This window comes from Phyllostomus discolor, chromosome 9 (genome assembly GCF_004126475.2).
Source record: "Phyllostomus discolor isolate MPI-MPIP mPhyDis1 chromosome 9, mPhyDis1.pri.v3, whole genome shotgun sequence".
Lineage (NCBI taxonomy): Eukaryota > Metazoa > Chordata > Mammalia > Chiroptera > Phyllostomidae > Phyllostomus > Phyllostomus discolor.
The window spans coordinates 94,944,542-94,969,996 of NC_040911.2; the positions used below are offsets into that span (position 1 = coordinate 94,944,542).

General features: G+C 53.4%; 2 protein-coding genes across 3 annotated transcripts; both read left to right on the plus strand.

Annotated features, from left to right (window-relative positions):
• The first annotated feature begins 5,602 nt into the window (after positions 1-5,602).
• LOC114506386 (60S ribosomal protein L23a-like) lies at positions 5,603-6,109 on the plus strand. Its single transcript, XM_036009898.1, has one exon. It carries the CDS (start codon positions 5,613-5,615, stop codon positions 6,072-6,074), a length of 462 nt encoding a protein of 153 aa, XP_035865791.1. The 5' UTR covers positions 5,603-5,612; the 3' UTR covers positions 6,075-6,109.
• Positions 6,110-13,441: 7,332 nt separating this feature from the next.
• PCIF1 (phosphorylated CTD interacting factor 1) lies at positions 13,442-25,250 on the plus strand. Of its 2 annotated transcripts, none has more exons than XM_028523979.2 (17): positions 13,442-13,939; positions 15,642-15,814; positions 17,200-17,342; positions 17,432-17,556; positions 19,223-19,360; positions 19,535-19,665; positions 19,803-19,957; positions 20,598-20,745; positions 20,839-20,922; positions 21,169-21,268; positions 22,282-22,444; positions 23,128-23,300; positions 23,439-23,525; positions 23,613-23,797; positions 24,341-24,434; positions 24,529-24,704; positions 24,798-25,250. In XM_028523979.2, exons 3-17 carry the CDS (start codon positions 17,219-17,221, stop codon positions 25,033-25,035), a joined length of 2,121 nt encoding a protein of 706 aa, XP_028379780.1. In that variant the 5' UTR covers positions 13,442-13,939; positions 15,642-15,814; positions 17,200-17,218; the 3' UTR covers positions 25,036-25,250. The 2 variants fall into 2 exon arrangements, with proteins under 2 accessions (XP_028379780.1, XP_035865797.1); XM_036009904.1 differs by having other exon boundaries at positions 15,642-15,926; positions 24,798-25,035.
• Positions 25,251-25,455: the final 205 nt, after the last annotated feature.

Sequence of the window (25,455 nt, forward strand, 5' to 3'; positions counted from 1 at the left end):
GTCACTTCACTGGGGTCGCTGAGTTCCAGTTTCCTCATCTAGCAAAGTGTGTGTGATCAAGTAACTACCTCTCAGGCCTTGATGGCAGCCCAGGGCAAGCCACAAAGTCAATGCCAAAGGCAGTTTTCCTTTCCCTTCCACCCACACTCATCTCAAGACCTCTCCCTGTCCGGCTACAGTATGAAACCCCCAACCGTCCCTGTGTCACTCACTACCTGGGGACAAGCCTCCTGGAAACTCTGCCACAGGGTCCAAACAAGCCTGCATGGGGGCTGAAGCCGCCCCAGGGGGAGGTTTGGCATTTCCCCAGGAACTGCGGGTTTATTTGTGTGGACCTTTGGAACTGGGCTCTCTGAATAATACCCCTCCCCGACCCCTCAGCAGATCTACTGCCGACAGGGTTCCCTGCTCCTAGGACAGGGCACAGAATAGGTGCTTGTTACTTCGTTATTGTCAAACTGAAGAAAGAGGAAAGGAGAACAATAATGTCCATCGAGTGGGGATTTAGCAACAAGCACTCATGACCAGCTTGTCCTGATTTGCCCAGGACTTTCCTGGCTTTGACAACCAAGTGTCTCCCGACCTAGTCACCCCTCAGTCCCAGGCAAACCAGGATGGCTGGTCACCCTAGATGTAGATACACGAATGTGGCCTTCTTAACCTGCAACCTCAGCAAGCAACTAGAGGAAAACCCTATCCTATGGCCACCTGTTGGGGAACCCACGGACGTGGGAAGCTCATGGGAAGGTGGGAGGTGGGTCGTTATAACCCAGTAGCTAAATGCTTAGGCTCTTGTGTCTGAAAGACCAGGGTTCGAATCCTACACTGTCTATTCTTAGTACCAATTCTTGGATCCCTTGCTTAAGCAGCTGTGATCCTCAATATCCTCACTGTCAAAGGGCCACAATAAGCTTATTGCAAGAATAAACTAAGTGAGCATAGTGCATGTGCTGGGCATGGTACGTGGCACACCATTAGCATCAAATAAAGGCCAGCTGTTGTGATTACGGGCACAAACCACAGGCAAATAAGGCAGAGGCCGTGTAAGCAAATGTGCTAACAGTATGCAGAGGAGGAAGTGGGAAATGTATGTTTGAACTCTAGTGACTCTCACTCTTCCTGGAGCCTGGCACAGGCAGGAAATCTGGTGGGTGTTCGTTTTCTTTCCTCTCGTTTCCTGCAGTGTGAGCTCCGTCTTTGCGTCACTGTTATCTCCTATAAGGTCTTATCCCTTGCAGCAACCCCAGTGAGCTTTAAAGGTGGCTGCGTCGCCTTAGGCGCGCAGTTTCACCTCTCTGGACCTCGGTTTCCTCATCTGGACTGCTTGTGAGGATTACATGAGTTAGGGCATTTAAAGGGCTTTATAAGCAACTAGCATTTAGTAAGGGCTCACAAAATGTTAGCTACAATCATCAGCTTCATTAGCCATCATCCGTCCGGTGGCTTTCCATCACACATGAATAGACTCCAGCTTCCCTGGCCTGATGTTCCAGCCTGTGAAAGGGCCTACCCGGTCTTGTCTTGCACCCCCTCCCCCCTTTTCATTCTGTTCCACCCACACTGGCCTTTCTGTTCCTTGAACATGCAAATTACATTCTGCATGCTCAGGGCCTTTGCCCTTGCTGTTCCCACGGGCTGGAATGCTTTTCCACCTGATGGTTCCACCAGCTGGAGCTGGTTCCTTGTTCTTTCGGTCTCAGCTTAAACGGCACGTCTTCAGAGAGGCCTTCCCTGCCTACCCAGCAGTCACTCTCAATTACATCAGCTTGCTTTGTTTTCTTCGTAGATCCTCTTTGGACTTAATGTTGGTTTATTACGTTACTGGGGACGTGGACAGCTGGGACCTGACTCACCACTTATTCCCGGCATCTAGAACAGTGTCCAGCACAGAGGAGGTACTGAATAAACATTTGTGGCATGACTGAACCATCTTGGAGTCCTCCAGTGTCCCCGGGGGCAGAGGATTCCTGCACCATCCTGGGATTCTTTTTCGACTCCTGCACCTCGCCAGCCTCAGGCCAGCTGCTTCTAAACGCAGGCCTGGGCTGGGCTGGAAAACGATACAGTACCGTCGCGGGCCTTGCTTCCAGGGACTTGCCCACTCGGCCTGCCTCCCTCCCTCATGTGGGTTTCTCCTTTCTTCCCAAACTTGGCTTGAGGGATGGAGAGATCAGAATCCCCGAGTCCCTCTCCACTTTTACTCCTGGCTTTGAAGAGGGAAGGGAGACTTTCAGCACTCAAAGGGACAGGAAAGAAAGGCTTCTCTAGCCTCTGTTGTGCAGTCGGCACAGAAATATTGCAAAAACAAAACAAACAAACGAAAACAAAACAAACCCCACAAAAACCAAATAAACAAACCACCACCAACAAGAAAACCACCACCACCAAAAAAAAAAACCAAGGTAGAGCCCTGGCAGGTGTGGCTCAGTGGATTGAGCACCAGCCTGTGAACCAAAGGGTCACAGGTTCGATTCCTGGTCAGGGCACATGCCTGGGTTGCCGGCCTGGTCGCTAGTAAGGGTGTGTGAGAGGCAATCACACATTGATGTTTCTCTCTGTCTTTCTCCCTCCCTTCCCCTCTGTCTAAAAATAAATAAAAATCTTAATAACAAAAACAGAAACACGGTAGCAAAGCAGCTAGGTACTTTGGAATCAGACGGACCTGGTTCTAGTCCCGCTTCTGCCACTTTCTAGAGCAGAGGTCAGTAAACTCTGCCTGTAAAGGGCCAGGTAGCACACACTTTAGGTTTCACAGGCCCTCCAGTCTCCGACACAGCGGCTCAGCTCCACCACGGTAGCACGGAAGCAACTATAAACGGTATTTCAGTGAACAGGCAGCTCGCTGGATTCAGCCCACCGGCTGCAGTTCTACAGTAAGTTCAAAGGTCAATCTCCTTATGAGCTTCAGGTCCCACATTTGTCGATGGGGATGATCTAGTACCTGCCTCCCTCTCTGGGTGGCAGGGGGATTTTAATGTAATGAAGTAGATAAAGTGCTGAACCTAGTACTTGGCACACTAAAGGGCTCAATAAATATCTCTGGTGATTAGTATTAACTAGTTATTTTAACAACAACAACTTTATGGCCCTGAGTGGTGTAGCTCATTTGGTTGGGCGTCATCTCGCAAAGCGAAAGGTGATAGACTTGATTCTGGATCAGGGCACATGCCTGGGTTTTGGGCCAGTCCCTGGTTGGAGGGTGTGTGTGAGAGGCAGCTGACCAATGTTTCTCTGTCACACAGATCTTTCTCTCCCTCTCTTTCCTCTGCCTTCCACTCTAAGAATAAATAACAAAATCTTCTTAAAAACTTTACAAGTATTAATTCAGCTAAGCTTCATAACATCCTATAAGATAGGTATCATCATCCCATTTTACAGACCAGAAAACTGAGGTTCATAGAGGTTAATTAACCCTGCAGAGGTCGTGGCTGATCTGAGAGATACAAACTCTTTTCTTAAATATTGTTCCCTATACTGGATGCACAGGTTCAAGTTCATGCCTAGCTGTGCATTTGCACATGACTAATGTTAAGCCATTACGTTTAAGTCAAGTCGGTCTGGCTCCAGAGCCCGTGCTCCTAACCACTGCATTCTGCCGTCTTTCTTCATCAATGACCCCGTGGAATCCTCACGGCAATCCTGTGAGATGGCTATTACGGCCCCCGTTGTGCAGATTGGGAAACTGAGATACAGCGAGAGCAAGTAACCGGCCCAAGTAAGTAAACAGGCTCCGCCCACCACAGGATACCAAGCTGGATTTCTTCCTAAATTGTCAACATGCGTAGCCTGGTTCCGCACTCCCTTTCCCCGTCTCCAGCTGTGTTTTCTTTGGATCCCTGCGTGGCTTGGAGAAGCTGCGTCAGCCTGTCTCCCCTCCTGACCATCCCCCCACCCCCAGTGCCCACCCAAGCTGCCCCTCAGGAAGGGACCCTCTACCCTCTCACTCTGCCCGAGGCCGTGCACTGCAGCGTATGTGCCTGGGGTTGGTCAGCACGGGTGAGCGGGGAGCGTGTGAGAGGGGCCCCAGCTGGAACGAGGGGAGGAGTGTGTGTATGTATGATGGGGGGCAGATGTCGGGCCAGGAGACCTTGACTGTATCTCCCAAACAGACAGAAGGACCTCCTGCTTCCAGAAAGCAGCAGGAGCAAACCGGGCCAGACATTTATCAAACGGAAGGGCTGGGAAACAGAGGGCTGGGCTTTCTAAGTTCAGCACAGAGCTGTTGACTTCTTTCTGTGGTTTCTAAACCTTGGAGACCTGGTTATTTTGTTTCTTCTTTTCTTTCCCATTTCCTCCTTGCAGACCAGTTCCTTTTTCTGTGGAAAGAGACGGCCACCTGGTCCCCAAAGGCCCTTCCAAGTCTGAAACTCAAGAATTTGAATGCTGCTCGCAGGGCCTTGCGCCACCTTCTCTTGGGTTCTTTGCAAGCTGCCCCTGGCACCTCCACCGCTCGGCTCAGGTGCTGGCCTCCGGCAGCTCCCTGTCTCTCTGATTTCTTTCTCCTTTGTTGTCTTCGCGCTCCGCTCTTCTTCCCGGTTTCTATGCCTCTTGCAGCCTGCTAGCAGACTCGGATGACTCCTGGGGCCTCTTTCTTAAGGTCCTCGAAGCCTCCTGCCCTGTGTTTATGAGTCGCTCACGACTCATGAGCGAAAAGGGTGGAGGATCTGTAGCAGCGCTATCAGGATGTTCATAAGCCAGTAATAAAATTTCAAAGTAAGGAGAAACGAGGGGGCAACAAGAGGGAGTGGCTTTGCCTTTTTTTTTTTAATATACTTTTTTTTAAAGATTTTACTTATTTATTTTTAGAGAGGGAAGAGAGAGAGAGAGAGAGAGAGAGAGAGAGAGAGAGAGAGAGAGAAACATCAATGTGCGGTTGCTGGGGGTTATGGCCTGCAACCCAGGAATGTACCCTGGCTGGGAATCGAACCTGGGGCACTTTAGTTCCCAGCCCGCGCTCAATCCACTGAGCTACGCCAGCCAGGGCTTTGCCTTTTGATGATAAGGATGGGCCACCATCTTCAGCCTAAGCTTGTCTCTTAACTTCGCAGGGGGCTCCTAAGGGTTGCCAGAAGCCCCCAACACATTCCAGCATCCTGAATTTTTTTTTCCAAGATGCTCTAATACTGCATACATATTCACATAAACAGGCTTTGATGTGACAGGGATTGCTAACGCCCCCAGCCAGGAACCATGAAGACGTCAGAGCCCTCCAGCTTCTCCCACTCTCTTCACCCAGCTGGACCCACAATTTATCACCCCTACCCCGTCCCCCGCACCCCGCCCCAGTAATAAATGCTGCTCCCCTCTGCGTGCTCCATTGCAGATCACAGCACCATCCTTCACCCAGACGCTCAAGTCAAAACCATAGGAGTCATGCTTGACTCCTTTTTTCTCTCTATGCCATTTCAGTGCATAATGGTGTCCCCAACTCCAAAAGCTGCCCCGCATCTATACTTTCTCCTCCCCATCTGCGACAACACATGCTAGTCCAAGCCATTTTCATTTTATTGCCTGGACAGCTCGCCTTATCTCCCTGACTCACTATTGCCCCTCTAGGTTTAGTCTTCCTGCACCAACCAAAATTGTCTTTAAAAACATAAATCAGCCTTTTCATGAAGATGGCGCCCAAAGCGAAGAAGGAAGCCCCTGCCCCTCCCAAAGCCGAAGCCAAGGCAAAGAAAGCAGTGCTAAAAGGCGTCCACAGCCACAAAAAGAAGAAGATCCGCACGTCACCCACCTTCAGAAGGCCTAAGACACTGCGGCTCCGAAGGCAGCCTAAATATCCTCGGAAGAGCGCCCCCAGGAGAAACAAGCTTGACCACTATGCCATCATCAAGTTCCCCCTGACTACTGAGTCAGCCATGAAGAAGATAGAAGACAACAATACACTTGTGTTCATTGTGGATGTCAAAGCCAACAAGCACCAGATCAAACAGGCTGTGAAGAAGCTGTATGATATTGATGTGGCCAAGGTCAACACCCTGATCAGACCTGATGGGGAGAAGAAGGCATATGTTCGACTGGCTCCAGACTATGATGCTTTGGATGTTGCCAACAAAATTGGGATCATCTAAACTGAGTCCAGCTGGCTAATTCTAAATATAAAAATTTTGTACTATAAAAAAACAAACAAACAAACAAACAAAACCATAAATCAGCCCTGGCTGGCGTAGCTCAGTGGATTGAGCGCGGGCTGTGAACCAAAGTATCGCAGGTTCAATTCCCAGCCAGGGCACATGCCAGGGTTGCAGGCCACGGCCCCCAGCAACCTCACATTGATGTTTCTCTCTCTCTCTTTCTCCCTCCCTTCCCTCTCTAAAAATAAATAAATAAATATTTAAAAAACCCACAAAAAACCAGAAATCAGCCCTGGCTTGTGTGGCTCAGTGGATTGAGCACCAGCCTGCAAACCAAAAGGTCGCAGGTTCGATTCCCAGTCAAGGCACATGCCTGGGTTGCGGGCCAGGTCGCCAGCTGGGGGCGTGGGAGAGGTAGCCGATCAATATATCTCTCACATCAGTGTTTCTCTCCCTCTCTTTCTCCCTCGCTTCCCATCTCTCTAAAAATAAATAAATAAATAAAATCTTTAAAAAACAAAAATAGAAATCATAGCATTTTACTACCCTGCTCGAAACCCTCCACTTGCCCCGCTTCCCCATTGCACACAAAACAAAACCTGGGCTCTGGCCGTGACCTCGCTCTTTCCTCTTTACCGCTCCACCTGCTCCCACTGTTCGGAAAACGCCAACCTCGCTCAGCCTGGAGCTTTCCATGAACTCTTCCCTCTACCAGGTACGTCTTGGCATGGAGACCCGGGCATAGTTGGCCTCCTCTAGTCACTCAGATCTCTGCTCAGACGTCACCACGCCCACAGGCCCCGTCACTGTTACCTGCCATTCTGTTTAATTCTGTGTTGCCTGTTTCTTCTGGGAGCCTGCAAGCTCCATGAGGGTGGGAGGCTGACATTTATTCACAGCTGGCTCCCCAGTGCCCAGCACAGGGTCTGGTACCTGGGGTGTGGGTGGTTATTATGATCTTTGGACCCTTTGAAAAGAAGAGATTGTCCCCCAGGCTGCGTGACTCTGGCCGGATTATCCCCCTGAGCCACTAAGCTCCCTGTAGTTCCCGCCGACTCCGCTCAATTCCTTGCATTTCTCCGGGGTTGCCTGCAGCCGGTCTGCAGCCAGGAGTGTCCTGCTGTCCCAGTCTCTTCAGAAGCCCGAACGGTCCAAAGGTCGTAGGAGGGGGAGGTACCCCAACCCCTCAGCATCTCAGCTGGCTGTGCACAAGTCAGGCCTTCTTGCTGCAATCCGAGGTCCTCCCCACCTCGCTCCCAGCAGGCCCGTCTGCTCTGGGACTGCACATGTCCCTTCTTGGGGGCCATCTGGTTTCCCGGACCACAAGCCCACGTGCTTCCCAGTCTGGGAGAGGCCACTGGCCAGCAGGAGCTCCCTCTCAGTGCCCAGGAGGACAGAAATCAGACCTAAAATCAGGGCTCTCAGCCCTTCTGCACATGAGCAGCTTTTAGGGACAAGGTTTTTGGCTTCGTTCTGTTCTGTTTTAAATACCCGTGCCTGGGCCCCAGACCCCAGACCCCATGATTCTGGTTTAGTTGGTTTGGGATGGAGCCTGGGCATCAGTGGGTGTTTTGTTTTGTTTTTGTTTTTTTAAGATTTTATTTATTTATTTTTAGAGAGGGAAGGGAGGGAGATAGAGAGAGAGAGAAACATCAATGTGCGGTTGCTGGGGGTCATGGCCTGCAACCCAGGAATGTACCCTGGCTGGGAATCGAACCTGGGACACTTTAGTTCCCAGCCCGCGCTCAATCCACTGAGCTACGCCAGCCAGGGCCCCAGTGGGTGTTTTTTACAAAGTTCCTCAGCAGAATGTAATTTAAAAAGACTGACAATAACAAGTATCGGCAAGGATGCTCATGCTTCACTGCTAAGAATGTTAAAATGGTGCAACGGCTTTGGCAAACATCTGGCAGCTCCCTGTAAAGTTAAACATAAATGTGTTCTACAGCAATTCCACTCCGAGGTCCTTACCAGGAGGCCTATATCGTCCGTCCAACGAAAAGGAAAATGTATGCATACACGGACACTTGTGCTCGAATGTTCATAGCAGCTTTAGCCATAATAGCTCAAAAGCGCAAACAACCCGAATGTCCATTTGCTGCTAATAAACAGATCAACAAAATGTGGTATATCTGTACAACGGAATACTGTCCAGCAACGCAGAAGAATGAACTCCTGACACCTGCTATACACAACATGCATGAATCTCAAATACATTACGCAAAATGAAAGAAGCGAGATATAAAGGCTCCATTTTGTATGATCTCATTCAAATGAAAGGTCAGAAAAAGGCAACTCTGTAAAGACAGAAAGCAGATCAGTGGTTAGTCTGGGACGGGGGTGGGGGGGCGTGGGATGCAGAGAGAGGGGTTGATTGCAAATAGTCCCAAGAGATCTTTTGGGGTGATGGAAATGTTCCAAAACTGAATCGTGGTGATGGTTGTGCAAAGATGTAAATTTACTCAAGATCTTTGCATTGTCTATTTGAAACTGGTGAATCTAGTGGTATGGAAATTATACACCAATAAAGCTGTTAAAAAGGTCTCTCGTAGCCAGGGTTGAGATCTCTGGGTTAGAAGCTGAGTGTCCTATGACCCCGTTGGCTGGGACCCAGGCCCCATCGGTACCCTCCCTCCCATCCCCCACTACAGCTCTGGGTCAAAATTTCCTCCGATCTTAGAATTTCAGGAAGCTGCCAGCTGTCACCCGGGCTTCTTGTTTAGAGAAGTCTTAGATTTGATTCTGCTGCCTCAGCTCGTATGGGTATAAACATCCTGGCTCTTGGCCACTGTGCCCAAAATAGAACAGTGGGCATCAGAGGGAATGGGTGGGACCATGGCCAGGACCACCAGGGGTGCCCCGACCCCTACCCTGAGCTGCCCAAACAGCTTGTTAGGGAGGTTGAGCGCTCACCCAAAACAGAACCTGACTCCAAGGCTCTGGTTTGCCCTGCACCTGCCCCGGTACCTGGCGGTGCTGGGCTGGCTCATTCTCCCAACACACTGTGCCTTCTTGCAACCCCAGGCTTGGGTACGGCTGCATTCTTCCCCGTTTTTTGCCCACCTGGAAAATCCTATTCTTCCTGCAAGATGCAGCTCATGGTCATCTCTTCCAAAGGCTTCGAGTTTGCATGCCCACCCCCTGGACATCCCAAAGGAGCCCTTATCTCCCTGCCGCTGAGGGTTTATTTATGGTCTGCCTCCCCCACGCCTCTGCGGGCTCCCTGGGGGTAAAGAGTCTACCTTATTTAGTGCTGGTCCTCTGGTCTGAGGGCCACGCTGAGTGAGGAAATGAGAGGGAGCGTGACACCACATCAGACACTGACAGCAGGGACGGGAAGGCCAGACGCGCCGTGCCCCTCATCTATTCCTGGCCTAAATGGCTTCTCTTATGTGGCCCCAGAATGGCCAGAGAGCCACTCCCTGTGGAAACCACAGTTCGGGGCGAAGCCTCCCTCCCACAGCCTGCCTGGGGCCACGCCTGCTCGCCTTGGAAACTGCCTCAGTGTTATTTAAACTGCAGAACGGGGCCGATGGTTGGCAGCTCAGGCCCAGCCTGGGCGGGGGCAGCCTGGAACAGGATCATGCTGCGGCCTCCCTTCCCAAACCACCAGGGCCCCAGGGCTTCGAATGTGTGGCTCCCTCTCAGCAGCTTCTTACTGCAGTGGGAAGGAATAAGGAGATGAAGGCATATGGCAACCTCCGCCTGCGTGCTTCTGCTTCTGCTTCGTCCTGCATTGAGCCCGGGTCCTCAGCGGCCCTGACGGCAGGCTCCCAGCCAGGACTGGCCATTGCTGGAGAAGCCCCGCCTATCCTACCCATCTCTCCCAACCCAGTCCTGCTGTCCAGAGAGGCTTTAGTCCAGAAAAGGCGGTGGAGAGCTTAAAAGTCCCAAGATCTTTGCTCGACCTGTTCATCCCCATCTTGGGAGCAGAGGACACTGGGCTGCTGGCAGGGACTCGGCCACAGTGGGTGGCTTGTGCTTTTCTTGGCATCCCAAAGGGCTCTGCCTTGGTGCTCCCATCACAGAAACTAGAACCTGGAATAGAAACGCGGTTACCTGAAAAAGTCACCCAGCCTTCAATCCATGTGCTCTGTCCACAGTCAACAAATGCAGTATTTAGAGTGTCAGGCACAGCACTGGGCACAGGCCCACAGGGGACAACAGCCTTGGCCCTGAGCTCAGGCAGTCACAGCCTAGTGGATGAAAAGAATGGACAGACACTGAGCACAGGCCTACATGGAAATACAGAAGAGGGGACGTGACCTGGCCTGGGGGCAGCTGAGTTCAGGGAAGGCTGCCTGGTAGAGGTGACACGTAAGCTCAGACTTGAAGGCTGAATTAGGCAAAGTGGGAAGAGTGAGAGTAAATAGCATATGCAAAGACCAGGGTCAAGAGACAACCTGGTACACTTAGGTAGTTCAAGATGGCTGGGACTGGGTGGAGAGATGGTTTGAAGCTCCAGGTTGTGAGAAACACGAGTGTACGTCAAATGCTTGGCACGGCCCATCACAGACGCTCTGCCATGGTACCGCTCACTGTGAACCAGGTTGAGGGTTTGGGACTTATCCTGCAGACAACAATGAGACATTCGAGGTTCTCAAGCCCACGGTTACTCGGTCTGACTTGCAACACGAGCAGACTTAAAGGGAGCCCTGTGACTGCCGGGTGGATCGCCGACTAGGAGAGAAACAAGGCTGGGGGACCGGAAGCCCAATTTGAAGATTACTGTGGTAATTCAGAGAAGAGGTGGGGGCAGGGATCTTCAACCACCCCCCAATGGTGCAGTAGCTAGACATTGGAAGATGGAATACGGCCGTGAAAATGAACTGCAGCTACCTGCGACCACAGGGATGGGTTTGCAAGTGTGATGCCGAGCAAAAGAAAACACAAATTAGGACTGTATAATCCCATTTTCATTAAGTTCCAGAACAGGCAAAACAAAACTGTAGTGTTTAGGGATGCAGGCTTAGGTGGTGAACTATAAAAGCAAGGAAACGATCGCAATGGTGGGGAGAGTGATTACCCCACTGGGGAATTCTGCTGGGCAATACCTTGAGCTGTGTTTTAGTTTCTTAAAAGGGGAAGGGAAGGGAAGGAACATCCACGTGTGGTTGCCTCTCGCGCACGCCCCCTAGTGACAACCTGGCCGGCAACCCAGACATGCCCCCTGACTGGGAATGGAACCCTGGACCCTTTAGTTCACAGGTGGGCACTCAATCCACTGAACCACAGCAGTCAGGGCCAAATCAGTGTTTTTACATTTGTTTTGTGCACATTTCTGTGTGTGTGCCACCCTAACAAAAAGTTTTAAAATAACGGGGCTTGCTTTAAGGTAGTGGAAACAAGGATGGAGAGGTTTTTACTGTGCGTGGCAAGTGAGGAGATGAAGGTTTGAACCCAGTCTGATGAGAAACCTATTTTTTATTTATTTAATTTTTTAAAGATTTCATTTATTTTTAGAGAGAGGGGAAGGGAAGGAGAGAGGGAGAGAAACATCAATGTGTGATTGCCCCTTGCATGCCCCCTCCTGGGGACCAGGCCTACAACCCAGGCATGTGTCCTGAATTGAATTGGCAACCCTTTGGTTCGCAGGCCCCCCCTCAATCCACTCAGCTACACCTGCCAGAGCCTATTTTTTAACTGATTAGAGAGAATAGAGAGACCGGGTAGTGGAGAGAGACATCGCTTTGTTGTTCCTCTTACTCACTTATTGGTTGTTTTTGTATGTGCTTTGACAAAGGAAGGAACCTGCAACCTTGGCCTATTGGGATGACACTCTGAGCTAGCCTGCCAGAGTGAAACCCAGTTATTCTTAAAACTGAGGTAACACCGGTATATAGCATACTAGTTTCAGATGTACAACAGAGTACTTCAAACTTTGCATACATTACAAACTGATCACCACAGGAAGTCTAGTTACTATTCATCACCAGCAACTGACTACCTTTACCCATCTTGCCCACACCAACCCCCTCCCCGTTAACCACCAATCTGTTGTAACTTCTTAAAAGATTCCACATGTAAGTGGAATCATGTGGTATTTTATCTTCCTCTGACTTATTTTAGCATAATACCCTCAAGGTTCACCCATGTTGTTGCAAATGGCAGAATTTCCTTTTTTATGGTGGAGCAGTTATTTCAGCATGTATGCCTGTATCACATCTTGATCCATTCGACCATTGGATATTTGGGTTGTTTCCATACCTTGGCTATTGTAAGCAATGTTGTAATAAACATAACCATAGGGCTGTTTATCTTTCCAAATCAGTGTTTTCTTCAGATCGGTATCTAGAAGTGGAACACCCGGATCACATGGTAGTTCTGTACATTTTCCACAGTGGCTGCACCAATTTACACTCCCAGCAACAAGTGTATCAGGGTTCCCTTTTCTCCTCATCCTCGCCAACACCAATTACTCATTTACTTTATCAGAGAACTCTAGCCCTGGCTGGACTGAGCCAGCCAGTAATCGGTGGACTGAGCACTGGCCGGTGAACCAAAGGGTCATTGGTTCGATTCCCAGTCAGGGGGCATGCCTGGGTTGCAGGCCAGGTCCCCAGTGGGGAGTGTGTGAGAGGCAACCGGACATTGATGTTTCTCTTCCTCCTTCCTTTTCCCTCTTTCTAAAAAGGAATACAGTCTTGAAAAAACGGAGAACTCTAGTTCTTAATTACTATTCACACCACTGCCTCCAGTTTTGACGCTGCCAACTCCACCAAGCTCCATGGGCACAAGCACCATGGACACAAGAGGCCACCCGGCTGGGGTATCTGCAGCCTCTGGCTCCACATGGGAAGCTCAAGTAGAATAGCAGGTGGCGACTTTGTCCTTCTCTCGAGCTACCCTCGGCAAGCGGGCCCACTTGGGAACCCAGAAGGTGGAGCCAGAGAGTCTTCGGGCCTCTACACGGAGTTTAGCATAGAGCTCCCAGCAACTGCTAGTCTGCTGGACCAACTTTTGTGGTTGGTTTGAGGTCTCAGTGAGGATTTGCACTGCAACTAGTGGCCACAGATGTCAGTGTTGGGAAGACCCTCAGATGCATTTAGTGTATAATTTCCCAACTTTGCCCAAAATCATCTTTGTTTTTTGGGTGTATAACGTTTGTACTTAAAATTAGCCTGCTGGACTCAGCAAGCAAAGCCATCTTTATTGTTTCCACAGCTGTTCTACTCAAAAACACGTATAACCTGTGCAGCCTGATTATGGGAAAAGGTTGGATTTGCTTGCAGCCTGGACACAGGCAACGGCTGCAAAAAAAACTCTGGACGGAGCCCCAGAGAACGCAAGCGACCACCCGCAAGAGGCAGAGATGCGCGGGAGGGTTAGGACCCGGATCCACGCTACGTTCACAACTACGTCATCAGGGCTCCGCCCTCGGGTCGGCGTCGCAGCCGAGCCCCTGCAGGTTTCAAACCCGCCCTGCGCCCCCTGGTGCGCACACTCAGTCCGACCCTGCCTGCGCACCGCCCACCCGAGTCCTTCTGCCCCAGCGGGTGTGCTGGCGTGGGAAACTGAGGCAGGGAGTGTTTGTGAGTCCGTTCCTTCCTCAACTCACACCCTAGGGCCCACAAAGCTACCTCCCCCTGCTCAGACCCGCATGGAAGGAAAGGGAAGGATAGAAGGAAGGGGAGGGGGTCGTGAGCTAGCAGGGTCTGAGGACCCGGTCGGTCCGCCACACTCAAGATGGCGGCTGGCAGCGGAGAGGTCCCTCAGAGGCGGTACCAGCGCATGCGTAGTGCGGAGTCCCGGCCCGGGACACAAGATGGCGGGAGCGGCGCTGGGGAGGGCGAGGCGGAGGCGGCAAAACGGGCAGCCGAGCAGAACGTGTAGCCGCATCCTTTCGAGTCCGCTTCGGGCAGGTAAGAGCCCCAGGAAGCCATGGTCCCGCCGCGAGCCCTGCCAGGATCCGGGAGTCCGCAGCTGCGTGGCGGTGGCCTGTCCGCCGCTTTCCAGTCGGGGCCACCGCTTGCTTCGTTTCTGCCATCGCCGCCATCTTAGGCCTGCGGGTGGGCGGCGGGGCCGGTGGCCCGGGTGAAGGAGGTGGGCCCGGAGAGCGCGGGCGGAGCGGCCTCTAGGGCCCCTCCGCTGCTGCCGCCGCCACCGCCTTTGTGTCGGGCTCCGACTCTGAGTCGCCTCAGCCCGGGGGCGGGAGCGCGCGGCGGGGCGGGGGGCGGAGTCCGAGAGAAGGGCCGGCGCGCGCGCGCCCAACAGCCCGCCCCCGCTGAGGTGGGGGAGAGGGGAAGGTGTGCGCGCGCTGGGGGTCGCCCCTCCTTCGCGAGCCCCCCGCACCTGCGCACTTTGCCAGTCCTTTGAGTCCGCCCTACTGGGCTAGAGGGCTCTGATTGGTGTATTGCTGAAATGATCCCGCCCCGTCATTGTCCAATCCGGGAGTCGGACTATACGTTCTGGTGGGTTCCCTTGGTTGCGCAGATAGAGTTGTTTATCCTTAAACTGTCAAACTTCGGTATGCTGGGGGCCGGCGAGCTACAGGATAAATAAAAACGTCGTTTTAATAATAGCAGTTATTTATTACTAGAGTGTACAATATGCTAGACTCAATGCCTATAGATAGACCTTAGAGGTTGAGTTCAGCTTACAAGTCGGAAAGTGTCGGAAGGGCCTGGTGTCTAGGTTTGTCCTAACCCAACTGGTACTTTCGTCAACGACCTGCTGTATTCAAATCAGCTGGAAATTTTTAACCTTTTTAAAATTGTAAAGCATTGGTAAAGATTTGAAGTGACATAAAGCAAAAGGTTGTTCATACGTCTCTCAGTCCCACTCTTGAGGCTCATTAAAGAAAAACAGAAATTTTTGTATACCTCCCCTCCCCATCTCTGACTCCCAGGATGTGGCTCGAGGGACGGGAATCTGATCGGGTTTTTTTTTTTTACAAGCCCCCTGGTGGTTCTGATGTGCAGCCGGTTGTGGAAACGCTGCAGTGTCCTCATTTGGCCTCATTAAGCTGTGTGCCGCTGTGCCTGCTCTGCATGGTTAATCTTCCTGCATCAGGGTCGCACAGTGTTTCTGGGGGAAGACAGTTTTCAATAAAATGAACACGCTGTGTCGTATAATCCATTTGCATGTGTGTGCCCTTTTTTTTTTTTTTTAAGACCTCAGTCAAAGAAGAGTGTTTTTCTCCCTCTGTGGGATGGCTTGGGACTCGCCCCCGGATTGGTGATGTGTATGGTGGTTCACTTTCCACCATACCTTAGGGATACTTTGGTTGGCAGGACGAACTGAGCAATTTCAGGGGTCCAGTGTGTGAAATGAAAATGTGGGCCCCTTGTTAAAAATTCCAGCACAGCGACAGCAGAACATTAAATTAGGCTCAGGGCCCTCCTCAGCATGGAGCTCGCTGTGCCTTCGGGCTGCAAGTCTGTGCGGGCGAACCCGCTGGCTGGGAAGCCTGAGAAGTACCACTTTCATCCCCAGGACTCCCAGCTCTCCCACGGTGTGTTCTGCAGGCTGCCAGCTTGCTCTGTGTCGTCGCCCCTCCTGCTGTTGTCCCTGCTCTGCAGCGTTTCACACGTCTGTGACTCTTTTCTTTTATTTACTCCGCAGTTGCCGATGCAAGGAGTTCCCTGGGTCCCCGTTCACTCCACTGCTGACCAGCCCACCCACCTGAGCTGAGCCTTTCTGCAGGCCTCCCTCCCGCCTCTGTGGGACCCTGTGGCGTGGGGTCCATCCAGCCAGAGAAGAAAACCCTCTCATGCTAGCATTGCAGACCCCAGAGGGTGAGAAAAAGGGGGACCTCGTTCAGCCTTGAGACCTGTGGGCTCAGCCCCAAGGCACCAGGAACCCCTCTTCCTCAGAGAACCAAGGCAACCAGAGCCTTTTCTCTCCTTGGTCAGTGGTTCCAAACCTTTTTGTCCCCGTGGCCCCCTTTTTATTGTACGTGTGTCTTCTTGCTCCTGAGTTTTTATCCGCCAGACTGTACTGATGAAGTAGCCATTCACTTGTCCCTTTCCAAATTAACGGAGATGTTTGCAACTGAGTGTACAATAAAATCAATGTCCCAGTGATTTCTATGATGTTGTCAACAGCCAATCAGAGCTTCTGATCAGCATGAGATAATCAGTGTGCCACAATGAGTTGATAAAATTTCAGCAAGCAAAGATAACTGTTGTTTAAATGTGCCTTTGTGGCCTAAATGTTTGGTTTCTTTTGGGTATTGTGACATATTGAAAACACCTTTAGGATCACTGATGTGGTCACGGTTGGCCACCTAGGAGTCGAATGCCAAGTTGGGAACTACTTTGCCCATTGAGACTTGTGCTGGGTGTGTTTTGGGTGGGGGTAGTAGGTAATACACATCTGAAGGTGCTGACCCTCTTCCTGGTATTTAAATAAAATTTCCCCTGGGGATTATGAAGGACTGAATTAGATATTCCTTCTTAGTTCTACTGGTTCTTCCAGCAGCAGGTTGCTTCCTACCCTGTAGCATAAAGTGAGACATCCAGTTAGATGCCATCTCCCTTCCCGGGCTGTGTCTTGTGCCGGTGAGATTTTACTGGATAGAAGCAGGAAAGAGGAGTTACAGTTCCTCCCTGTGGGAATAGCTTCTCAAGGGCAGACCCTGTTCTGTCCCGTTTGCCGCTGGTGCTTTGTAAACATGCACAGAATAAACGGAGCTCCTGTGGGGCCCAGGGACCCTGCTGAGCACTCCGGAGAGAGCTACGCTGGACCCAGTTCCTAGTCCTGGGAGAGCTGACAGTCGAATGGGGAGAAAAACCCAGCCGATAGACCACAGACTTCCTGCGTGCCACCACGTAGATGTTCATGGCCCTGAGGAGGGGCTCGGACCACTTGCTGGGGGAAGGGAGAGTCAAGGAAGGCTTCCTGGAGGATGTGAACCTAGTGGCAAGCCAGGCAGATAATTGGGGAAAGAACATTTCAGGCAGGAGGAGCAATAGGAGTGCACCCATTTTGCAGCTGAGAGGCTGTGACCTAGATTCCAGGTTCCTTCTGTGGCACCATGCTGGCCCCCCCAGGACAGGTCTGGGTTGATCTCCCATACCTGCAGGTGCTCCCGGGGCCCTCTAGGTTGTAATTGGGGGGTGGCGGTGGGGCTGACCTCCATGCCCTGCAGGCCCTGACACCCTTTGGTCCTCTGTGGCAGGTCCGGTGTGGGTGCTGAGATGGCCAAAGAGAATCACGGCAGCCCCCGGGAGGAAGCGTCCTTGCTGAGTCACTCCCCAGGCACCTCCAATCAGAGCCAGCCCTGTTCTCCAAAGCCCATCCGCCTGGTGCAGGACCTCCCAGGTATTGGCAAGGGGCAACGGCAGGGTGGCGGGGTCAGAAGGGTGCTCAGGAGCCTCCCTGATCGGGCTGGGTTCCATGCTTGTTTGCAGAAGAGCTGGTACACGCGGGCTGGGAGAAGTGCTGGAGCAGGAGGGAGAACCGTCCCTACTACTTCAACAGATTCACCAACCAGTCCCTGTGGGAGATGCCTGTGCTGGGCCAGCATGACGTGATTGTAAGTGCCAGTCTCGGGCATCTGGGTCTCCCCCAAATATACCCTGAACAGTTATTCTGTGCCTAGTCCTGTGGGTACAGTGACAGCAAGACAGACACAACCCCTGCCCTCGTGGAACCTGGACTCAGGGAGACTGGCATGGAAACGGATGATTAAAATAGTGCATGACACTGAACGTGTACTACATGTTGGCCACTGTGCTTGGGATGCAGCATGAACAAGACAGACGTGGTCCTACCCTCCCGCTCTCGGGCACACCACCATCTGCTGGAAGGGCGGGGCCAGTGGGATTACAATGTGGCACTTGAGTGAAGGAGGGCGTTAGAGTACATCAGGGATCCTGAGTGGGTCCCAGGGTAGGGGATTCTCTGTGAGCTTTTCTGAACTCTAAGATAAAGTTAAGATAACGGCTTAAGATAAGAAGGGTGGCTGAGGGTAAATGGTAAGGGGAGGACAGGGGCATTCTGGGAGCTGCGATGTTAGTGTGGTCGGGGAGATGTGGGCTTCTGGGTCCCTGTCACTTGGGGTAGGCTTCCTTTTCTTGCAATAGTCAGGCCAGTTGGCACCCCCATTTTGCAGACGAAGACACTGAGGCTCAGAGAGTGGAAATGACTGGCCCAAGACCTCACAGCCAGTAAGAGGCAGCACCTGGTCTGATTTCAGGGCCCCACTGCCCATCATCACATTTATAGTCTTGGTGTCACCAAAGGTGTTCATTCACAGGGCTTTGCTTTTTTAAAAATCAAGCATTTTTTTTTAGTTTTTCCTTCATTCCTGACTTTCATTCTGGTTATTAAGGAAAAGAAACTAACATGTATTGAGTGCTGGCCTCATGCCAGATGTCATGTTAAGCTGGTCATATTCATTGACTTGTTTAATTACTATCCCAGTGGTGAGGTGTCATGGCCATTTTGAAGCTGAGGGAATTAGGAAGGGAAGTTACCCCCAAGGTCATGCAGTTGCAAGTACTAGGTTGGCCAAAAAGTCCGTTCATTGAGTTCTTTTCATAAAATAAAAGACAGACTTTCCATTTTCACCAGTAACCTTATTGATTTGGATGTTTTGAGAGTGTCGGCTAGCTCCTGTTGTTGCCCTCTAGTGGGTGGAGGCCAGGGGTGCTGCTAACATCTCCCAGTGCATAAGACAGCCCCACAGCAAAGAATCATTTGTCAAAATGTCGACAGTACCAAGAAACTTTGCCATCCACTTTAGACACGTTTGGTCACAGCACCTTCTCCATACACTGCACAAATCTTTGTGTTTCAGTTGCATTTTTACCTGTCTTGAAATAGTAAAGCATAATGTGCCAAAAATGTTGCATGTTTTCTTCCACCTTTAATATTAAAATGGCTGCACAAAAGTTCTGGTTTTTTAAAAAAGGCACGTTGTTTTGGCAGCTGTCACAATACAATCTAACAAAATTGTTTCAAATGAAGTTCAAGACAACTAAGCACTACTAGAGCCATCTTACAGGAAAAAAAAAACGTTAACAGACTTTCTGGCCAACCCAGTAACGTCCGTAGTGGAACCCAGTGTTTTTTCTGCACCCCAGCGCCCTGTTCGTCTCCAAGGAGTAGGATCAGGGGCAGGGACATTAGGACCCCGCAGTACTGGGACTCCTAGGCTGCTGGCTCTGATTGCAACTCTGCTGGCCTCCCTCTTCCAGTCGGACCCTTTGGGGCTGAATGCGACCCCACTGCCCCAAGACTCAAGCTTGGTGGAAACCCCGCCAGCTGAGAACAAGCCTCGGAAGCGGAAGCTCTCGGAAGAGCAGCCAAGTGGCAATGGTGTGAAGAAGCCCAAGGTGAATGCAGCGCCCGGGTGGGCAGTCAGCGGGGTCCGTGGTTTTCTGCAAGGGCTGGGCAGGTTAGACGGGGGCCGGGGGGGGGGAGCCCAGGGCACAGCTCCCCGGGTGCACACGGCACTGGAGCCATCAGCCATCTCTCCTAACTTGATGACTTTGACTCTTTTGCTCCAGATCGAAATCCCTGTGACACCCACAGGTCCGTCGGTGCCCAGCTCCCCTAATGTCCCAGGAACCCCAACACTGAAGATTTGGGGGACGTCCCCTGAAGATAAACAGCAGGCAGCTCTCCTCCGACCCACTGAGTGAGTCCCTGCTGACTGGCTTAGGGGCATCTGTCATTGGTGGCCAGCCTGCCTGGGACTGAGGGTGTGTGGTGGCCGGCAGGGTGCCCTCCTTCCCTTTTCTCTGCTTTCCTCATTGCTCCTGTCCATGCCCCAAGGGTGTACTGGGATCTGGATATCCAGACCAACGCTGTCATCAAGCACCGGGGGCCTTCAGAGGTGCTGCCCCCGCATCCCGAGGTGGAGCTGCTCCGCTCCCAGCTCATCCTGAAGCTGCGGCAGCACTACCGGGAGCTGTGCCAGCAGCGAGAGGGTAACTGTCTCCTGGGGGGCTCGGCCTGCTTTGTTGCATCCACCTGTAGCAGGAGCGAGGGTCCGCCAGCTGGGCCCACTGGCTGAGCATGTGCTGCAGAGGGCACAGGCCAGGTGGAGTCCCAGCTCCACTAAGCACTGGCTCTGAGCTCGGGCTTCTCACTTAGCCTCTCGGCACCGGCTCTCTGTCGTCACCTGTAAGCAGGGATACCACCAGTGCCCACGTAAAAAGGTGGCTGGGGTCAGTAACAACAAAACAGTTATCGATGCTTTCAGAGTGCTCACTGTTGCCAGGCACTGTCTGTAAAAGGGTGTAAACGCGAAAGCACCCGAGAGTACCGCAGGGAATAAGTGGAGTGGGGAGTGTGCAGGAACGGCAGCGTTAATTAGTAAACAATCCTGCTTACCTTTGCTGAAACACAGAATGCCCCCTCCTTACCCTGTGTGACACTAACATGCTTGATAAAACTAGTTATTCTCAGAACGTGCTTTGGAAAGCTCTGTGAGAATGGAAGCCCCAGACACCCTGCCCCTCGTCCCGTTTCCTGTCGCACCTCCCACGCCCACGGTGCCTCTACCGTGCTGGGCTGCACGGAGCCTGCTGACTAAATCCAGACCGTCATCAGCTCTCCTGTTTGCAGGCATTGAGCCCCCTCGGGAGTCTTTCAACCGCTGGATGCTGGAGCGCAAGGTCGTGGACAAAGGCTCTGACCCCCTGTTGCCAAGCAACTGTGAACCAGTTGTTTCACCCTCCATGTTTCGTGAAATCATGAATGACATTCCTATCAGGTATGGCCCCACAGCTGAGGCTGGCCCAGGGCCATTTAGTTTGTGTCCAGTTCTGTATAGAAGGGCTCTAACTCTGTCCACCCTCTAACCTAGGTTATCTCGCATCAAATTTCGGGAGGAAGCCAAGCGCCTGCTTTTTAAATACGCAGAGGCTGCCAGGCGGCTCATCGAGTCCAGGTTTGGTTGTCTCTCCTGCCTCCAGCAGGAGGGTTCTGTGATGGGGGGCGGGGAGGTCATAAGCCATCGGTTCACTCACAGGGCTCCGTCATTGCTCTTGGTGGCAGAGTGGGGCTGAGCTCCCAAAGGCAGGAGAAAGGCTGCAACGTCAGCCTAGGGGTTGGTGCCTGGAAGTGGGATAGGGGAAACTTGGGAAAGGGTGGAGCAGACACTCAACCTGTGCCCTGGCTGCGCGCCCTCCGGCAGGAGTGCCTCCCCCGACAGCAGGAAGGTGGTCAAGTGGAACGTGGAGGACACCTTCAGCTGGCTGCGGAAGGACCACTCAGCCTCCAAGGAGGACTACATGGTGAGTGGGCTGTGTGGCCACTTCCTCCCAGAAGCCCACTCTGCCTGCCCGGGCTGGGCAGGGCCCCACAGCAGACTTTTGACACTTCTCAGGCCCCAAACTCACGAAAATGGAGATGTTTGTCTGGGCTCTGGCTTTCTCCCAGAGAACATTGCTGTTAAGGTTCCTAACAAAATCCTGTGCTTGGCCGCCTGCCGTCAGTAGCTGCCTTCTCAGCCCAATGGACAGCCAGGATCTCTCAGATGACTTAGAAACAGGTCGACACTGTCTTTTCTTGGGGTGGGTGTCTGTGTATATTCACATTGTATTTAGGAACTACCACAAAATTCAGTTTAGTTCTGTAAGGTGTCCCCAACAATTCTTTGTTCTGGCCCAAACCCACTGCTGCTTTAACCCTCCACCAGCACTAGCAATGGGCTTTCTTTTCAGGACCATTTTCCACAAGAGACAGGGTTTCACACTTCTCGATAGTAACTGTACTTGACCCGCAGGGACTGAGAAATGCAGGTGTGCTCACTAGCCAGAGTGACTCATTCTCACTCGTCACTTTCATGTGTGTGATTCAGCGAAACTGAAAATGCCCACCGTTATCTTTGCAAGTTGCTAAAAGCTCACATTTCACATTTGCAGTAACCAAGGAAGGACCCCGTTTGTAATGATCTCTCGCCCCAGCAGACTGAAAGGAAATGCTTTATAAGCAGGGACCATGCCTGGCTGTCTGTTTCCCCAACCAGGTGTCCTGGGATCTGGCACAGGGTAACCTGGGCATTACTGGACACTTGCTGTATGCCAGGGGCTTGTGAGGCCCCAAACAGGAACGATCACATTTAACATTCCGACTGCCTTGCTAGTTAGGTATTTCAGGTGCCCGTAACAGCTGAGGAGTCTCAGAGACACACAGGGCTTTACCCAAGCGACACAGCTGGCGAGTAGCAGAGCCTGTTTGAAACCCGGGACAGCTGCAACCCAGCAGCCCTGCCTGGCCGCCAGCCCACCAGAGCCCTCTCCCGCAGGACCGCCTGGAGCATCTGCGGAAACAGTGCGGCCCCCACGTCTCGGCCGCCGCCAAGGACTCCGTGGAGGGCATCTGCAGCAAGATCTACCACATCTCCCTGGAGTACGTCAAGCGGATCCGAGAGAAGCACCTCGCCATCCTCAAGGAGAACAACATCCCAGGTAGGGCCGACTGGCAGGAGCCGGCCCTGGTGCCGTCAGCCCTGTGCGCTAGGCCCTGCTCGAGGGGACTGTGAGACGGCCTCGAGGCCAGACTGGTTTGGGGAGGACCACTCCTCCCAGCAGGGCCTGGGGCGCGACCTGCTGTGTCCGTTTGCCAGGGGTCTCAGCACTCCTCTAGCAAACAGGGAGAAGTGATGAGGTGGGAGAGACAGGCAGGCAGGGCTTAAGCATTGGTAGCTGGACCTGCATTTAGATCCATTCTCTTGTAAGCCTCAGTTTGCTCAGAGGTATGACACCTGGCCAGTGGGATCACGTGAGGACTCAGTGGTAACTTAGTGTTTGACCCCGAAAAGACCCCTAAGTGAGGTATTGTAACTACTGTGAGGCTGATGCAGTTTTATTTTCACGTGGCATCTGCGCCTGCGTGCCCAGCAGGCCCTGAGGCATCCCAGTGGCAGCCCGGGTCAGTATAGGGCCATGGACACTGGCCACCAGTTCTTGCCCCCACCGATCCCTGACCTGTCTCTCGGAGTTGCACGCACCTCCCCGTGGGATGGGGTGTACCTCCCTTGGTGACTGGGGTGAGGGGGAGCCCCTAGCGCACAGTGAGCACTGAGGCTGTCCAGGGTGAGTGGCGGCCAAGTGGGGACAGGGTGGTTCCTCACTGCTGTCCCCGTCTGCAGAGGACGTGGAGGCCCCAGAGGTGGAGCCCCGCCTGGTGTACTGCTACCCAGTACGGCTGGCTGTGTCTGCGCCGCCCATGCCCAGCGTGGAGATGCACATGGAGAATAACGTGGTCTGCATCCGGTATAAGGGAGAGATGGTCAAGGTCAGCCGCAACTACTTCAGTAAGCTGGTAAGGGCTGGCAGGAGGGGAGGCAGGTCTTCACAGGTGGGAAAGGCGAGGGCTGGCTCTTTCTTGACCCCAAGTCCTGAGCAGAAGGCCAGTGAGGAAGGGGACCTGTGCTGAAACCCGCTGCTTTCTGCCCCACAGTGGCTCCTCTACCGCTACAGCTGCATCGATGACTCGGCCTTCGAGAGGTTCCTGCCCCGAGTCTGGTGTCTTCTCCGACGGTACCAGGTACCGGCCTGGGGCAGCCGGGGAGGGCTCCTCTGGGTGGTGGGGGGACGGGCTGAGCCCCAGACGCTGACGGCGGCCACTCTGCAGATGATGTTTGGCGTGGGCCTCTATGAGGGGACAGGCCTGCAGGGATCGCTGCCAGTGCACGTCTTTGAGGTCCTCCACCGACTCTTCAGTGTCACTTTTGAGTGCTTCGCCTCGCCCCTCAACTGCTACTTCCGCCAGTACTGCTCCGCCTTTCCTGACACAGATGGCTACTTTGGCTCCCGCGGGTGAGAGCCAGGGGCTGCTGGGCCCCTGCTGCGCAGGCCTGGGAGGCTGTCCAGGGCAGAGGTCCCACCCTGGCACATGCCCTCCGGCCCGCCTGTGGGTTTCTCGGTTAGCCCTTACTTAGAGTGCTGAGAGGAAAGAGAAGTGGGGGTATAGGCCTCACAGGCCCTGTGGACTCACATGGGGGTGAGCTCGGACAGGAGATGGTGCTGTCTCCAGTAGGAAGGTGGGGCCAGGCCAGCAGCAGGGCAAGCTTGGCAGCTGGGGCCCCTGAGCGTGGCCCGTGCTGTGGTGGCCGTGGGTAAGAGCTGGATCTGCGCTCCAGCCCCTCCGCTGGTCAGCTTGGTGACTGGGCCGTCAAGCCGGAACCCCCGTCTTCATGTATTGTGGAGATGAGACGGCCACATGTTGTCCCAGGGTGAATTAAGGGTCAGTGTTGGCCTCTGGCTGATCAGGGCCATGTCTTCAGTGTGGCTGCCTAAGGGTGGGCAGCACCTGCATTTGGCTGCGAGACCAGAACTCAGAACGCTCACCTCTGTCCCCAGGCCCTGCCTGGACTTCTGCCCGCTGAGTGGCTCCTTTGAGGCCAACCCCCCTTTCTGCGAGGAGCTCATGGACGCCATGGTCTCTCACTTCGAGGTGGGCATGCTGCTGCTGGGCTGGCGGTGGCGGGCAAGAGCGCCAGGTACCCGGGGAGCAGCCCCTGACAGCCGTCCCGTGTCCCCTCCTGTAGAAACTGCTGGAGAGCTCTCCAGAGCCCCTGTCCTTCATCGTGTTCATCCCTGAGTGGCGGGACCCCCCGACACCGGCGCTCACCCGCATGGAGCAGAGCCGCTTCAAACGCCACCAGCTGATCCTGCCTGCCTTCGAGCACGAGTACCGCAGTGGGTCCCAGCACATCTGCAAGAAGTGGGTGCCTGGGGAGGCCCGGGGTGGGGGGCTGGGGGGCTGGGCCACCAGGGCTGGCAGGGCCCAACCCTGAGCGGCTGCTTCTGCCCGCAGGGAGGAGATGCACTACAAGGCCGTCCACAACACAGCCGTCCTCTTCCTGCAGAACGACCCCGGCTTTGCCAAGTGGGGGCCGACAGCTGAGCGGCTGCAGGAGCTGATCGCTGCCTACCGGCAGTCTGGCCGCAGCCATGGCTCCGGCTCCTCTTCGTCCTCCTCCTCCTCCTCGGAGGCCAAGGACCGGGACTCGGGCCGAGAACAGGGCCCTAGCCGAGAGCCTCACCCCACTTAACACATCCTGCGGGGAGGAGGAGCCCCAGGGTGCTGGTGCGGACTTGTGGCCCTCGGGCTGCCAATGACATAGGAAGACTACGGCTCTGCCGAGGCTCCCCTCCCTGCCCCACCCCCAACCGCCCACCTCAGACTCCAAGTCCCTGTAAATAGGCCCCACCCCTTCTCCCCCTACCTGTGCCACCTTGTTTCATTTGTAAAAGGAAATACAAAAAACCCTCTCCGAAGAATGAGTGAGGGTCTTGAGGGCAGAGAGGGCTCAGGGACCTGGAGCCACAGCTTTGTACATCCAGGCTCGCCTCATGACCCCTGGGCCCTACCCCCCGCCCCAGGGCTCTGGTGTCTAACTTCTCACCCTGCTGTCCCCACAACTGGGACCCTGGTGGCCTCAGCCTCTGCCCAGCAGGTCTGGAGTCCAGAG

Bases quoted from the DNA above. Each gene is read 5' to 3' on its own strand.
- LOC114506386 (XM_036009898.1), top strand. From the start codon at position 5,613: ATGAAGATGGCGCCCAAAGCGAAGAAGGAAGCCCCTGCCCCTCCCAAA.
- PCIF1 (XM_028523979.2), top strand. From the start codon at position 17,219: ATGGCCAAAGAGAATCACGGCAGCCCCCGGGAGGAAGCGTCCTTGCTG. The intron at 23,301-23,438 runs GTAAGGGCTGGC...TCTGCCCCACAG, and splicing joins GCAACTACTTCAGTAAGCTG to TGGCTCCTCTACCGCTACAG. The intron at 24,705-24,797 runs GTGGGTGCCTGG...TTCTGCCCGCAG, and splicing joins TCCCAGCACATCTGCAAGAA to GGAGGAGATGCACTACAAGG.